The sequence below is a fragment of the Mytilus edulis genome, chromosome 10 (genome assembly GCF_963676685.1).
Source record: "Mytilus edulis chromosome 10, xbMytEdul2.2, whole genome shotgun sequence".
NCBI classification, from domain to species: Eukaryota; Metazoa; Mollusca; class Bivalvia; order Mytilida; family Mytilidae; genus Mytilus; species Mytilus edulis.
The window spans coordinates 19,779,021-19,796,220 of NC_092353.1; the positions used below are offsets into that span (position 1 = coordinate 19,779,021).

The window sequence follows — 17,200 nt, forward strand, 5'->3', positions numbered from 1 at the left end:
ATGTAATGTTAACTAGCTAAAAATCTATGTCCATTTATAAGTAAATTACAGATTAACAAGATTTGTTTTTTACAAACTTTACTTCTGAATAATATCTTATGATCATAAACAAGCTTCTGTTCAAGTTAGGTAGAAATCCAGGATAGCTTAAGTCCATTTTTAAGTAAAATACGGATAAACAGGATTTTTTTTTCTACAAAATTACAACTGTATACTATCTTACGGTCATAAACTATATTCTGTCCAAGTTTGGTAGAAATCCAGGATTGTTTAAGAAAGTTATTAAAATTTTAAAACCAAACCACAGAGTAAGTATTTGTGAACGACGACGCCGACGACAGAATGTAGGATCGCTATGTCTTGCTTTTGCAAGAGTCGCAGGCATGACAAAAAAAATGATTTTCCTTATACGTCAAAGCTGTCAGATAACTACTTTTAGGAGTTATTGCCCTTAAATGACTATTGTGTTCATGTTTGCCTATTAACTTGAATACATTGTATCTCTATGTAATAAATGACTTCTTATTGGAGTCATTGCCCTGTAATGACGATTTGCTATTTGTTTCGCGTTTGCCTTATTTTATAGAAATTATAAATGTTAAGGAGACACTTAAAATCACAAAAAACAATTAGCCAGGCAAGATGTTCTAACAAGTAAAATTTTACCAATATACCTAGTATACAGTAACTCTTTATAGGAGTGATTGTCCTTTACTGAAGAATTTTTTTAAATTGCCTAACATCTTTTTTTTGTTCATGTTCTAATTTTTGTATTAAATGTAAAAAAGCAATACGAGAAATAAAATATATTTGTCTCATTAATATATATGTCCACTTAGCATAAACATTTATTATGAATAAACACAACTGAATTAAATATCGCAATAACCTTTTCAGATTGGTTCCAGCTCAAAATGTTGGAATACAAGAACATTCCACAACTTCTAGGTGAGGTCTTCCAAAATCATGGTGAATATTCAAAAGATTGTCAGTTTATTCTAAAACACAACCCAAGTGCTTTGAGTATCCAGTGGATTGAGAAGATCTGGTCAATTATCAATAGAACTGGTGAGGGGGGTGACCTACAGGATTTTGAAAAATTACCATTAATACCTCAATACAATCCGGAACGACCACAGATTGATTCGTTGTTTGTCCTCAAAGGTAATTATGTGTTGACATGTTATGGTAGGAAAGATCGCAAGAATTTACCGAAAAAGGTTTTAGACATTTTGTTGTCACATGGAATTACAAATCTTGACTGGAATAAAGTTATAGAATCTTCCAACATAATTGGAAAGTATATCAACTACCCGACTTATGAAAGCATTATGGAGCTTTTTAAAAATGAACCTCAAGCTAAACAGCAGATTCAGACACATGCAGGTTTCAAACGAGATTTGTGGATGTCACAGAAAACATCAGCCATTTCGTTTGGCCAAAGAGAAGATCTTGTCACACGACTCAAAGGAATATTAGATTGTTATCCAAGTGACCATTCCATTTTGAAAGAAATGATTCAAAATGCCGATGATGCTGGAGCAAAGGAAATCCATATTGTCTATGATAAGCGTACTCACAGTACCAATGAAGTGTTTGACAATTGGAAACCTTTACAAGGGCCAGCTATGTGTATATTTAACGATGCATGTTTTACAGATGAAAATTTAGAAGGTATAAAGCGACTAGGAGTTGGCAGTAAAGGCGACGACAAAACAAAAACGGGTCAATTTGGAATAGGATTTAACTCTGTATACCATCTAACAGACGCACCTTGTATCCTTGCATTAGGACCAGAAGCAGCAAGGGGTGGTTGCTTTTGTGTATTAGATCCTCACTGTCGTTATGCACCATTAGCATACGATGGCGATCCTGGAATGTTCATGGAGGCAGCAGAGCTTATGTCCGATTATCCAGATGTATTTAATACATTTTTATCATCGAAAGAGTTGAAAAGGATGAAGGGAACATGGTTACGATTTCCAATTAGGACATCTTATCATGAAGAATCGCAGATATGTAATAGAACATTTTCTTCGAAAGACATGGAAGACTTATTGCTGGAAATGGAGAAAGATGTTGAAGAATGTTTACTTTTTCTTCTTAATATCAAACACATAATCATTTCAAGCATTGACATTGAATCAATCCATAAAATTCATTGTAGTGTTCATGTGTCAGGGGTTGGTGACGCAAATCGTACACAAAGCAAATTCAAAGAACAGTTGAATATGATGAATAAACATATGAAAATATCACCTTCTAGTACTTTTTCGCAAAATATTGAAGAATTCAAGTACGTTATCGATATCAAATTTCATTCCAAAGTTGCATCGTCATGGTGGATGATTGTTCAAACACTTGGTTTTACAGATCCTCAGGCCATCGATCATTCTTTAAAGGATTTAATTGAAAGAAAAGAAATTAAATTCTTACCTAGAGGGGGCGTTGCTTTTCGGTTATTTTCATTAGCTAATTTGTCTATGAATTCGAAAGCATTTTGTCTCTTACCGTTGCCAGTAGAAACAGGTTTGTCGTTCCATGTAAACGGACATTTCGCAATAGATATATCCAGAAACAAACTATGGGGTTCTGAAGAAAGCAGTTCGAGTGATTTTCGTAGAATATGGAATTTAGAACTTATCCGAAGATGTATTGCGTACGCTTATGCAGGGGGCATTAGTTTCTTAAACGAAAACATGATGGAAAAGAAATTTTTCATTACAAATTTCTTTATTAGTTTTCCATCATTTTCAACAGCGAAAAATATTTTTTGGAAGGAACTTGTTTCATATGTCTTTTATTATATAAAAAAGAGGAAACTTTTAGTTTATCCAATTATAAAAGAGAAAAAAGAAAACTATAATGTTGAGAATGATTGGAGCTGGAATATTCAACAGTTTGAGACGAGACAATCTATGAAATGGGTCAGATTTCATAACCATAACGAAAACCCAATTTTAGTGGATGACTTGATGTGTCAGCACTTGAGCAGTACAGTAGTAGATCTACTTCGGAAATGTTTTCTGACTTTGGGGATGAAATTAATCACCCTCCCAGCCATCTTACAATCGAGCATGCTAAATGCATGTCAGCACTTGAACAAAAACCATGGAAATGACGAAGAATCTTGCATCTGTATTCAAAACATTTCCCCTAAAGCTGCAATTCACTTTTTTAAATCTAGTGGTTTTGATATGAATTATTGTTTTTCGCGGAATGAGATTGAGAAAGTTCACCAAGTAAAGTTATGCTTAGAATATTGCTTAAGGTGTGATGATTTGAAGGTAATAAATGGTTTACCTCTTCTTCTCCGAAATGATCTTTCTGTTGGAATTTTTCTTAAACAAAACAAGTTGATTTTGTCAACGTTTGTTGATCTTTTGCCTGAATCGTCAGGCAAGTTTGTCCATAAATCTCTTGTTGGAATTACTAGACTACGTGAATTGTCATTTGAGAAATTAACATTGACCGAGTTTGCTCGTTTATTACCAAACTCACTAGATTCAAGATTCAAGACAGACATCGTTAAAGATTGGAATCCATCAGAAGGCTTGCTGTCAAAAGAATGGCTAAAATGCTTTTGGGAATTCGTAGATACAAGAGGAGAATCTATTGAGGTATTAGAAGACTGGGCGCTATTGCCGGTATCAATGATGCAAAATGAAAACTTGTTAGCTTTGAAATTCTGTGAATTTGTTGTAGACTATGATAGTTTCGAAAAATGTCAACAACCGGAATTATATCATATCTTACGAAAACTTCCCTTACCAACTGCAACTTTGAAATCAACTTTCATTGACCATCTTTCAATCAAATATGAATGTTCAAGCAATATTTTACGCTGTGTGTACTACTATAGTAACTACCAGGCGGAAAAAAATCTTACAGAAACCGACAGAATCAATTTAGTGTCATATCTCGTTATTGGTTTGAAGCGAAATGAAGAAAGGAAAATAGATAAGTTGAAAAATCTATCTCTTTTTACTACAATGGAAGACAAAGTTATATCTCTTCAAACAAAATTTTTCCTAAGTATACACGAAAATATTTCTATGCCTGGCTTAGAAAATTTGTGCAAAGAAAAACAGTTGACCATACTTCGTTATTACCCTGAATGGTGGAAATTGTACACGATAATCGATTGTAACATTATAAACATAAGTGACTGGTATTCTAGATATGTCTTACCATATTTTGAAAAAGTTTATGAAGACTTTCACATTTTCCATTTGACCTATATCAATGACAACCTTCTTGAAAATGCCAACGTAATATCTGCCCTCAGAGAAGTGCGTTTTATTCGGGACGGACAATTTATCAATAGAGCTGATGATTATTTTAATCCCGTTCATCCCTTGTTTGAAAAATTGTGTAATAACAAGGATTTTCCACCCCCACCGTTTGATAATGTAAGGTGGAGAAAGCTTTTAGTTAACGCAGGGTTGGTAAATGAGATATCAGAAAGAGCATTACTCCACTTCGTAAGGATGATGGAAACTTCATTACCAACTGAAGACATTTTTTCGAAATTAAAACATCTTTTACCGGAGTTGTATTATTTCATGGCAAGAGAAAAAAAAATATCTCCCAATTTTATTCAAAAGTTATCACAAATACGGTTTTTGCTGATAGATAGAAATGAATCCAAGTATGAAGATATACATAAGTCTTTAAACACAAATTTGAGATTTACGTCATTCAAGGAAACAATATCACATGACCAAATAGAGTTAGTCTGGACAGCTGCGGATGTGTTACCAAGATATGCTATGCCTTCTGATAGAAACTTACTGAAAAAATTAAAAAACATTGAAGAACCAAGCTTTGAGGTTGTAATGCAACATGCAAAAAATATTTGTTCCGCATTATTTTGTTCATGTGCAGACCACGACGAAACAGTTTTGACGACCATTATGGAACAAATTTATCGTTATTTGTTGATAAAGAATAAAAACTTTTGGGAATTAAAAGGTATACCTCTTATCCATATAATCAAACATAAGAAATTTGCATATGCCAGCGAAGTTGTCAAAAATATAAATAATAGTAAAGAAATACCACCGTATCTACTAAAAGCCCCAATAGAGTATGGCCAATTCTTCAAATTTTTCAACTGTTTGGGTATGACAGATGAACCTACAGTAGCTACATACAGCAAGGTTTTGTGGAAGATTCATAAAACATATGGTCATTCGACTCTTGGTCCTAATGAAATAATGATGGTACAGAAAGCACTGCAAGGTTTTATGAGAGAAATTCAACAGCTACAAAAACCTGTGGATGATTTAGAAGTGAATGAGTTATATCTTATGTCCGAACATAACCAACTTTTGCCTGCAAGTGAATTGTATTATGAAACTCTTGAAATTCGTAGAGAAAGGTTGGAAAATGAAAACAATCTACATTTCCTAGCAGATTTTGGATGTTTAGGCATTAATATAGTAGAACTTCCTAAACTGTTCGAATTAATTCCAGATGGGTATCGGCCATTGTCAGTTCATTCAATTGTAACTGAAAATTTAGCTTTTCACGAATTAAACGAAAGTGAAACCGCATTAAAACTTTTGGAGATATTAACAAGTGAAACATTTATCAATGCAATCCTTCGAATTTGCAAACATGACCAAAAAATGTCGAACGATTTAACAGTTCAGGATATGCAACGAATATCTGCAAGACTGAGAAGATTGCGTATATTTGGAGTATCAAAACTTGAAACTAATCTTATGAGTGGTGAAGGGGAAATTCACGGAACAAAATCTGATAAATCATGTTTCTATTGTGATGAAAAAGAAATAATATACATACATGATCAACGTCTTGGAGTTGATACATGGCTGTGTAGATACGGCATTGAACTTGAGAGAATGCTTCGGGTTGTGTGTTATGGAAAGTTTCATACTCGTAGTTTATTATGTATATTTAATACGATATCTTTAGATTTTAATAGTTTGCACGAACGACTTACTGAATTGGGTATAACACTTTTAGAGGAAGATTTAAAAAACCGTATTTGGTATCCCCTTCCTGGTTCGTTAGTACCGAGAGAAGTACATTCAAGACTTCGAAAACCACTAGTACCAATAACAGTTAATCAGTATGCTGTTATACCTTGTGAACTTAGTGAAACAGACAAAACAAACAATGATAAACTTCGATATTTTGAAGACACTTTTATTTATGTGATTGTAACCACATCAGTTTGCGATTCAGTTGAAACATTACAACATTACATGGTAAATGCTGGAAAACAACAAGATATCAAAATAGACACAGATCTTATTCTTGAAATTCAACCTGTAGGCACTCCAACTGAAACAGATGTTGATTCAGACATACATACAGACGAAACAGGAGTAGATGAACTTGACTCCAGAACTTTACATAGTGCTCGGGAATTCCATGTGTTTAGATTACCAAATCCACAAAAACAAATGGGATGGAAATGGTTCACACAGGCAAAGTATGATCTCGATGCAGGATATGCTACCCTGGATGGAATAGATCGCCGACCTTTTAAAGGTTATAACTGGATATGCTTACAGTGCCAGCAGGTAATAATATTCACACCATTTATTGTACAATACTGAAAAAAGAAATGCAATTTTATTAATTGAGTTGGTCTATGAATAACTTGTCGAATTTCTTCACTCCTCATATATTGAAAGATAAGATGGCACCATTATTTATTTAACAGTGTTTTGCCATATCAAAAAGGCGACAGCTATACACCAAATGACGAGGATTACTGATTATCATTTGGCCTTCAACAATGATCACAACATATACCGTATATTTGGGAAGAGAAAAACAACGACTTTATTCAAACTAATACAATTAACAAAACTGTCTTGGTAGACAGTTACCAACAACAACCACTTCATTACAGGCTCCTGGATCTTGACAGGCACATACAAATTGGCCCTAAGAAATTGGTGCTGATCGTTAATGTCGTAGTTGAAAGCTTTTCAAACATTCTGTTTTATAGCTTTATAGCTTTCCGAAATTTCCTTTATGTTTCTGGTTCAAAAATATTTTGGCCTGAAGCATAATTGAGGACATGCGTTTTTATTTCAAATGCGCACCTGGTGCGTCAAAATTTAAAAAAAGATGTTACTGTCCTTATTCTATTGAAGCATTACCGTTTGACTATGAAATGCCATCAATGTGTTCGCTGATCCACCATTAAGAATCGATGATTAATTGAAATCCTAAAAGCATAAAAACATACATGAAAATGAAAAATACAATTACCCATTTACAATTCATAAAATCTAGTTTAGAACGCCACACAATCATTATAATATACTTTATACATTACTATATGATTTATATGATTTATACCCTTTTTGACCCCCGAACACGATGAGTAGATATCAAAGAATGTCAACTCGCCCCACTGGCCAAATCGGCCCAACCTATATCGCCACTTTATGAAAAAAAATCGCCCCACTCTTGTTTACCGACTCGCCCCACTTTTGAAAAAGTGTAAAATCAAACTGAACAATCACTGACAACTCACTTATTAACGAAGAGGGTTTAAACCCCACTGAATAAAGGTCTGCCAACTCGCCCCACTTATAAAAATATCTTGCTTCCTTTAAGTATGTTAAATTACTGATAGTTCGTAATCAGTCGTCTTGGTGTAGTGGTTGTGTCGTGGCTTGATATGCTAAAGGTCTTGAGTTCGAATCACAGCATATACACTGGATTTTTTTCTACGTGAATTTTGATAAATAGTCTTTTCCGTATAATTGTATATTTAAATATAAGTTTTATAGTGAATTTGACATTCCCCTTAAAATGTTACAGAACAAAGGAATGCATGCATAACATAGAAACTCAAACTGGGATGATCTGGTAGGAGTGATCCGGCTCAGATCACCCCTGTTAGAACAAAGGAGCTGGGATGTAAAGACTTTACAGCAAATTCCAACGAGTATGAAGCTTAATGTAGATTCTTTGGTTAGCTTCCTTGCTAGCTCAACCATGAAATCATTATTAGGTAAGGTACACAAGCCTTAGGGTGGAGTCAATAGTTAGACAGAGAACCAATCAGAACTAGTGACAGAATATAAACATTGTAAAACTTGTTTTACAAGTCAGTTTAAAAATAAGTTTTCAATCTAAATTTAAAGTTTATTGATAAGTATAAGCTAATTCACAAGCATGTTGTAGGTGTGTTTGATTTGCCAATTTTATTTCAATCAATTACTCAGTTCATTTATAAATCCAGTTATGTGTATGTATAAGCTTAATGTCTAAATGATCCCTTCTGTAGCCTTTGAATTACGAATGTTTCAAACTGCAGTAATATAAAAACAGCAAAGATAATGAATAATAGAGATGGGCCATTTTGTACATTTACAATGAGGAAACTTCGATCAAGCCTTATTATTTGTAGTTTTATTGCATTTAAAAGTTAAACAGGATTTTGTGGCAAATAAACCAAGATTTTTGTAGAAAATCAACAGATATTTTTGTTATAAAATTTTAAGCACAGATTACTCACTTGATTTTCTATGATGGGCTAGCGTTTATTGTTTACAAAAAGTCCTAGACAACCGTTAATGTAAATAAAAAAAAATCGTCCGAAGTCACGAAATCGAGCGCAACCTAGAAGGTGTACTTGAATTTGTCTCTCTCTATATATATATATACAACTCGTCTAAACATCAACCAAACAATGTTAGATCTGTAAATTTGCTTTCGCCGGGATTCGAACCCATGCTACTGTGATATCGTGACACCAAATCGCCTGCACTATATATATTTGTTTAAACCAATATCTAAATTTATAAACTTGTTTTAATGAAATCATTGCTAGCACTGCTTGCAAAATAATCCTTCATATATCAAGTACTAAATTGCCAACTATGAAAGTGCAAGGGGAAATGCCATTTGTTTAGCATTGAATCAAGACAAGGGTACATCATCCTTGAACAAAACATAAACTGTAACTCCGCTTCTAATTTATTGTAATACATAGAATTTTTTAATTCAATCAAAAACTATAAGAAATGAAATTTAATTTGCAAAGTTGTTTAGGGAAACCTGTTTATATGAAACACATATTATAAACAGGCCATTGATATGAGTGTTTTCATTGGATGATGAATTGGTGCTATGCTCCTCCCAATTTTGAGGTAATAATCTTTTCATGGTTGAGCTAACAAGGAAGCTAACCAAAGAATCTACCTGTAGCTTCATACTCGTTGGAATCTGCTGTAACACAATATGAATAATTTACCTTTCTATTTGTATTCGAAATTGTCTAAAATACTTTTTCTTGATATTTTCAGGCTACTGAAAAAGCTGTCAAAGCGGCACAGTATGCCACCGATGCCAATGAAGTGCAGCGTTCACATTTCTTTATAGATAATATTCCGAACGGAGATGAAAGTCTGTCCACTTTATGCCAAGAACTGAGTCCTTTGGTCGGACACATAAACTCTTTGCGCTATCCAGATAACTACTCTCCTATACCAGCTGAACGGTATAACAGAGATGGTGCAACTAAGGCTTTGTGTCTAACAGATAAAATACTGAAATATGTTTCCGAGAAATATTTTATGTAGATTTTGAACTTGAAGTGTAGCAATTTCTTGTGTTAAGAGCGAATATAATGAATAGGGACAATAGTCATTCAGATTTTTACTTGAATGTCGGTCTTGGATTAGAAACTGTCTCCTTTTCTAATTACTACTCTCCTATAAGAGCTGAATGGTATAATAGAGAGGATGATTCTAATGAATTGCACATTACACATTAAAAACTCACATGTCCTTTTAAAGAATATTTTGTGTAAATCATGAAATTAAAGAACAGCGTTTTCATGTTTTATAAGAGAATATTCTGAATGGAGACAATAGTCATTCAGATTTATGCTTTGTACTTTGCATTGTATTGCAAACTTAAAGTCTTTTCATGTATATCTACTCTCATGAACCAACTGAACGATATACGTTTTTATGTTTGGTATAGACCGTACAAACAATATCGCTACTTCAGTAAGATTGATTAGTCCGTGCGTTTCTTTGGGTAAACTTAAAATACATGGGCTTAGGATTTGTCCGATATTAGCGACCTTTCTTAATTTAAGTGAATTTGATTAAGGAAAATTATCGAGGACCATCAGGAGATGGAATATAGTTTGGATTGTGAAGAAAAAAAGAAAAGAGGGGGTTAACATTTGCACATATAAATATACTATAGCTAGTATTGGACAATGCAGGTTCGATCCGCCATTTTAAACATAAGGAAATATCTATACCAAAATTATGACAGTTGGTTTCCATTCGTTTAATGTGTTTGAGCTTATGATATGGCATTTGATAACGACTTCGAATTTGAATTTTCCTTGGAACTTGGTATTTTTTTTATTTTACTTTTTACTGCTTCTAACACAATTGTTTTTTTTCAAATATTTTTCTTCCATTGTCGCATGTGATGTATCTGTTTTTTTATCAAGGAATTGTATTTGCTTCAATGTATATTTCAATGGTGTGAATTTTAATATAATCAATTAAAGGTAGTATTTTTAATATCCATACTATTTTTATATATTTACATTGAGGAAAATTTAACCCCAGTTACTTTGTATGCAGCAAATACCTTATCAAACAGACATTTTACTTTTTCTGTAAAACAAATGAATATTCTGACATTTTTATCGATAAAATTTACCTGTATCAAATAAGGACTGATTGAAAAGACCAGAATCGACCTTTCTGTGTTCTGCGAAATGAAGTGTGAAGTGATTGAAGTTGTGTGTGAACCTTTGGTCGCGGAAGGGACAAGATGCTTTCTTAGCAGTACTGTGAGGACATATGTGACCTTAAAATCGAGGAAAATGTGTTTCATACAATAAGTTTGTTCCTTTGCTCTTTCTATACCCTCATTGTCATGATAATTGTTCGGAATGGTATTGTGAACATAATTGTATGAAGTTCTAGATTACGTATTCACTACATAAGTGCGTCACTGTGTATGATGTCCTGTGTTGTTTGTCTTTGACGGAAACTATTATATTATGTGTTTGTGCTTTTTCCGTAATAAGTGTTTGTGCTGTATATCTGTCACGTATTGTTGTTATTTTAGCTTTGTGTAATCACTGACATATAAGCAGGATAAGCAAAATCCCAGGTTCAAGGCACCATTATTTTATTTAAATGTCCTGTACCAGTCAGTAATATGACAGTTGTTATACTATTTCGTTGCTAATATAAAAAAGAAAATGTGGTATGATTGCCAATGAGACAACTCTCTTAAAGAGACCAAAATGACACAGAAATTAACAACTATAGATCACCGTACGGCCTTCAACAATGAACAAAGCCCATATCGCATAGTCAACTATAAAAGGCCCCGAAATGGCAATGTAAAACAATTCAAACGAGAAAACTAACGGCCTTATTTATATAACAAAAAATGAACTAAAAACAAATATGTAACACATAAACAAACGACAACCGCTGAATTACAGGCTCCTGACTTGGGACAAGCACATACATACATAATGTGGCGGGGTTAAGTATGTTTGCGTTTATGTTTGCGTTTGGGTTTTTTTGGGTTTTTTTTTGTCCTTCAGTTTTCCTGTAGTTTCCTTGTTTTTCTCTTACAAATGAAGTGTTTCCCTCGATTTTAGTTTGTAACCCGGATTTGTTTTCTCTCAATCGATATATGACTTTTGAACAGCGGTAAATTATACCTTCTGTTGCTTTTATTTGCTGTGTCATTTCCGTGTATATTTATGCAAATGTCTAAAAAAAATTACATTCAAGATATCAAATTGGTATGGATTTTGTATGTGTTACAAGCAAAAGGTGAAATATCATTATGTTGTTCAAAATGGAATTACGTCACTAAGACAGCCACGACGAGTCTTTCAAGAAGCTTATTAATAAACACCGGTAGTCAGCACCCAGTCGAACTCGTTGTTTGTAAATCTAGTATTACACATAGACATAACAAATATAGCTAAAGTGAAACATTTTCAATATGAAACGCAAAGAACCAAAATTCGAGAAATAACTTTAGTTATCCGTGTCATAAAAACATGTACTCATTAAGTCATTTATCGTCCACCTAGTAGATCTTGCTTTCTTAGTATTTAAAGACTTTCATTTACTATTTGATATAATGTGTCAAATTTTATAGATCAATTGTTAGCGATATACACATCAGTGCATTTTTTCTAAGGTGATGTACAGTTGCATTTGGAAAATTATACGAAAAACATCATTTTGGCATTGTCGTAAGAATCAGATGACTCTTAAAATGCTTTATTGTATTTAGTTTAGGAGTTTAGTCTTTGCATCAAGTATTTCGTCCTCTGAAATGAATGAATAAAACAATTTTAAGAAAGTGTTACAATTCAAGACATTAAGCATATTACATTTGTGTTATATCTATAAGATCCGATAAAGTATTGATTTGTAAAATCATTCTGGGTTGTATCATGTATTAAAAGTTATTTATACAGTATGATAATTTAAAATTATTGGTCTATAACATTGATAACAATTTCTTTTGCAGCCATATATCTTTTAAAACATTAAGATGTATTTGTGCAAGCTTGTGTGATCATTTAAATCGTATTGGAACACCTTACTGTGAATTTCTACAAACTGTCTTGTACTACTTAGAAAGGTATTTTATTTCAGTTTATGTTGACATTTGTGAATCTGAAACTTCTTATTTCTGGGTAAGAAATAAAGTCTGTACATCTGTCTCCATAAACGTGTTTAATACTAGCTGGGTATGAATGTTGTCCAAAAGTAACCCTTTTTGTAAAAGTCATCCAGCAAATTCCTCTGGCAAATCAGATGTTTATCTCCATTTTATCACCAACTTATACATAAATCAGTAAATGAAATAAGGATAGGATAATGAATTTAATCAAATATAAAAATATGCAAAAAAGAGAGTGGTCGATTTAACTCAATTTAAGATTACCTTTATACGTAGTATACAGAATTCCTACACCCTCCGCCACACATTCTATTCTTTTCTCCATTACACGGCATTTTACACTCGGTGTCAGGTGCTCGATGAAATCTAACTGTGTCCATCTTGTTTCCGCACCAACACTCTTGGGCGAACTATACAAATAGAAAGAAAGGGCAATATAAATTCTTTTATTTTAGATACTATGTACAATTACATAAGCAAGTTTTATTCGATAGCTAACATTTTAGTGCAGATCAGTACTAGTTGCTTGACTTAAACGGAAGTAATATACTTATACATTATTTTGGTTACCATTGGTGAATTTAAAACTTAAAACTGTTGTTGGTTTTTTTTAAATTTACAAGAAATATTCATTTGCAGATTTGTGAATGCTTTTCTTTAGACTATATCCGTGACCAAACTTGTCTATTTTTCCTCCGTTGTTTAATTTAACGAAGTTCGGTAAAAATATATACTGACCTGCAGACCTAGATATTTATATCCTTTGCAGATACTTTTGCATTTTGCCAAAGAAAGATTTCCTATATTCTTTATATACTTTGCATTCAGCATTCGACTTCCGCAGTCAGTATAGCATCCGATGTATCCTAAAATAAATTCAAGCATTTAAAGACGTATCATGAACATCCACCTTATAAGGGACTTTCCTTTGTGAATTTCCCTTGTTGTTCGGTATTTTTGTTATTTTAGTTTTATAATGATTTGTGTAATTTTTAACTTACTTTAGGAATAAAATAAGTAAAAAGATATTTATGCGTTTATTTTTTTACATAGAAACCAGCTTCAAACTGTTATGCCAGATTGACATTTAATCTTCAAATCAAAAAGTTAAAAGACCAAATAAAGTACGAAGTTCGAGGATATTATGGACCCGAAATTTCCGAATAGTTTATAGGTTTATGAAATGTTTTTAAAAAATAAAAGAATTACCTGTTCGAGGTACAGTCGAAAATTGAAGGTCTGTAACGCCTTTCTTTACTTCCTTTAAGCTGTTTTCTAAGGCAGTTAAACGTTTACTGCTGTTGTCCAAATTATTTTTTAAACCATCCATTTTGCCCCCTAATTTATCAAGTTGTTCAATTCTTTTCTCAATGCTATTGAGTTTGTTCATTATTCGGGTATCATCCATTTTAGCATCATCACAAGCTTTGTTTTCAGATAAAAGAAATCCACGGATAGGGACGTCCTTTCCTCCGTTCAAGGTCAAAGTTACATGATTTTGGTCAGCTACAGCTAAGTGGCCAACTTCAAGCAAAACCAATAAGTGAAAGATCTGCATGGTGTAATTTCCAGGTAGAACTCAAACAGAGTTATAAGATATTTATAATCATCAAATTGCGTGTTAGAAAATTAAACGAAAACGTCCTTGAACAGAAATTGATAGTTAATTCAGAATAAAAAAAAAATACACATGTTAGCGAATTCGCAAACTTAAATCTGTTACTGAAAAGATCAGTATTAAATGACAGCAGGTTCTCAAATCTGAAGCTGTGATACTAATTTGGGATAAACTGTAATTTACCTCGTTAATAATGAAAACGTAATAGCAATATCATCTTAAATACAGAGTTTACACTTACTTTTCGCAAGTATATAACTTGATTGTTCTTTTTTTCTCCCTCTTAATTTGTATTTCATCCTTTCATGGTTAATTTTTAATTATACTGTGCAATTTGTACAGGCAAAAGGCATAAACCATTATATATTTTTTTATATAAATTTTACAGATTATATACCGCCTTAATTATGAAGTTGAATGCGTTTCCGTAGAGTTAAATTTGTCACGCCAAAAAACTAGAATACAGGTTCGCGGAATTTGTAGTTCTCTGACCCGCTTCAAATTCAAAATGTATACTTTTACCCAAAAGTTTTCATTTAGAACAGTTATGAGGGTTGCGGTATATAGAGAATTTTTATACAAAGTCTCTAAATGATAATTGTATTTTGGATCGAAGAAACAGGATATAAAGCTTGACATGGCCTCGCATACTATCTGTGTCTAAGCCTTGTACACATATTATTTTTGATTTTGAAACAAGGTTTAGTTATTATATATTGTATGATGTGACACATTATAATAAACTTATTTATTTGTATATTCTTCTAATATTCCTTTTGCTTGTTTTTCATTGTTATTTCATTAAAGATTTATCTTGAAAATAAATATTATGCTTTTTTTTTTTTTTATCTTTTTTGTCATTTTTCAAGTAAGAGTGCGCAATCATAACCTTTCTAAACAGACTTTCTGTCAAAATATAATTCAATGACATCCAAACTAAAAAAGAAATGTTGTGATCAAAATTCCGACATTTTGATAATATCGTCTTCCGCGTACTTGTGCTTTGAATCATTGCAGTTCTTCAATGTCAGATTATTCATATGCATGACTCGAAGAAGAAATATGCATCTTCAATTACTTTGTATATAGAAAAGCTATGCTTAACTAGACGATGTATTGAAAGTAAGGTAAAGGGTTGAAATATCAAGTTTTGATATTACAGCAAAATTGTAAACAATCTGATTGAAGATTTTGCTGTAGACATTTCGAATTTTCAGGACTCCGCGTCGGATAAGGACCATTGGGAAAATATCATCACAATATTTGTGAAGGCCATCTTTTCACCAAATTACATGGAATGGTGGTGAGAACTTTAGAAAGGCGTTTAGTCGAATATATTGACGCGCGGTTTATATTTATAGTTATTTCTTGGAATTTTTGTGTGAAGTATAGTTATATAGTATAAAGACGGATGGTTCAAATAATCCTTTTATGGTTCAAAAGGGGGTAAGTGGTTTTAGTAAAGTCGACAGTGGTCTACCAATGTTTAAATCTTTGTAGAGTAAAAAAACCTCTACATACATTTAACAAGTTCGATATGCTGTATTTGAACCGTCTTATATATCCGCCAAATAATTGTATAAAGCAACACATCAATCATCATGCAGAGGTTTCATATTCCAGTCATGGGGAAAAAAATACTGCTTGCTTTCTTGATAAAAGTTATCAAAGGTATTATAATTTAGTACGCCAGACGCGCGTTTCGTCTACATAAGACTCATCAGTGACGCTCATGTCAAAATATTTATAAAGCCAAACAAGTAAAAAGTTGAAGAGTGTTCTCGATATTTAAAGTGGAGAAACTCCATTTTCAACCTATTCATATAAGAATTGTTTCCTGAGAAAGAAAAAATTATTCAGTGAAGATAATTGACACCACGCCATATGATTTATGATAGCGACTGTTCCAAATGAGAAAAACCGGTCAGTGGTGGTCGTTGGTTGCTGTCTGTCATATTTTCCCCGTTAATACATTGCCAAAGTTTCAGGTAAGTTTATTGATGGATTAAGTCGGAGTGCCCGAAAAAAAAACCCACCGACTTTCGATAGGAAACGGGCTTTTGACAAGAAAATTTCGTAATAATATCAGTTATACCGATTTTTTTCTGAACGCCTTCATATATTGAGCTGATTATCTTTGTGTGAGTCTGTTATGATGATTTACAGATCGAGATTACGTTTGGTGAAAATGGTGTCTTGAAATTTTCATTGATAAAGATATTTCTTCAAAGGGGACAGAGTTTGACCCGTGTTAACACGATTAATACCCATAAACCAAATTGAAAAAACCAGCCGAATTCTTCTTCTTCCACTTTGTTGTTCACTTGGTTTGCCAAAGAGAATCCACTCTAACATAGGCACTAGCTTAGATTTCACCATCATCACAGAATTATGTCACATCACTGGAATGGAAGTCAAGAACCACGGCATGTCATCCTATGGGGAATAGCATGACAAAACGCTTCAACCGAACACTGATCAGTAAGCTTGGTACCATTGAAACAACAAACAGTGGAAGTCGCGTGTCATTGGACTCGCCAATACATATAATTGTACTCGATAGACAACAACTTGGTTTTAACCGTACTTTTTGATTTTTGGTAGACCACCAAGATTACCAGTGGACATTTGCCTGGGTTAAGATATGAATGGCAAGAAAGAATCAGCAACGACGTATGTCGATGCCGTGTAAAAGCGACTATAGAAGGAATATGATTTAGCATCAAGATATGCATGAACAGCTTAAGATAGACAGAAGTCATTTATTAACAAAAAAGTTAGAGGTGCCATTCTACAACCATGCGACAGAGTGCTTGTCAGATAAGTAGTCACGACGGGAAACAAGATTACATACACGTGGTAAGAGGGCTCGTACCGTGTTGTTAC

General features: G+C 33.1%; 2 protein-coding genes across 2 annotated transcripts in view; one reads left to right on the top strand and one right to left on the bottom strand.

Annotated features, from left to right (window-relative positions):
* Positions 1–10,547, top strand: part of LOC139490575 (sacsin-like) — a 29,871-nt gene extending 19,324 nt beyond the window's left edge. Inside the window, exons 6-7 of the mRNA XM_071277428.1 lie at positions 898–6,557; positions 9,306–10,547. Coding sequence (XP_071133529.1) covers positions 898–6,557; positions 9,306–9,581 — 5,936 coding nt within the window. The 3' untranslated portion in view covers positions 9,582–10,547. The remainder of the gene's footprint in view (positions 1–897; positions 6,558–9,305) is intronic.
* Positions 10,548–12,246: 1,699 nt separating this feature from the next.
* Positions 12,247–14,279, bottom strand: LOC139490576 (uncharacterized). The gene is made up of 4 exons (XM_071277429.1): positions 13,906–14,279; positions 13,435–13,562; positions 12,961–13,106; positions 12,247–12,337 (listed from the first exon to the last, which is right to left on the bottom strand). Exons 1-3 carry the CDS (start codon positions 14,252–14,254, stop codon positions 12,963–12,965), a joined length of 621 nt encoding a protein of 206 aa, XP_071133530.1. The 5' UTR covers positions 14,255–14,279; the 3' UTR covers positions 12,247–12,337; positions 12,961–12,962.
* Between the last annotated feature and the right edge of the window lie 2,921 nt (positions 14,280–17,200).

Excerpts from the sequence above, each read along its gene's own strand:
- LOC139490576 (XM_071277429.1), bottom strand. The coding sequence starts at position 14,254 with ATGCAGATCTTTCACTTATTGGTTTTGCTTGAAGTTGGCCACTTAGCT. Across the intron at positions 13,563-13,905 it reads TTCGACTGTACCTCGAACAG|GATACATCGGATGCTATACT; the intron begins GTAATTCTTTTA and ends AATTTATTTTAG. Across the intron at positions 13,107-13,434 it reads ATAAATATCTAGGTCTGCAG|TTCGCCCAAGAGTGTTGGTG; the intron begins GTCAGTATATAT and ends CTATTTGTATAG.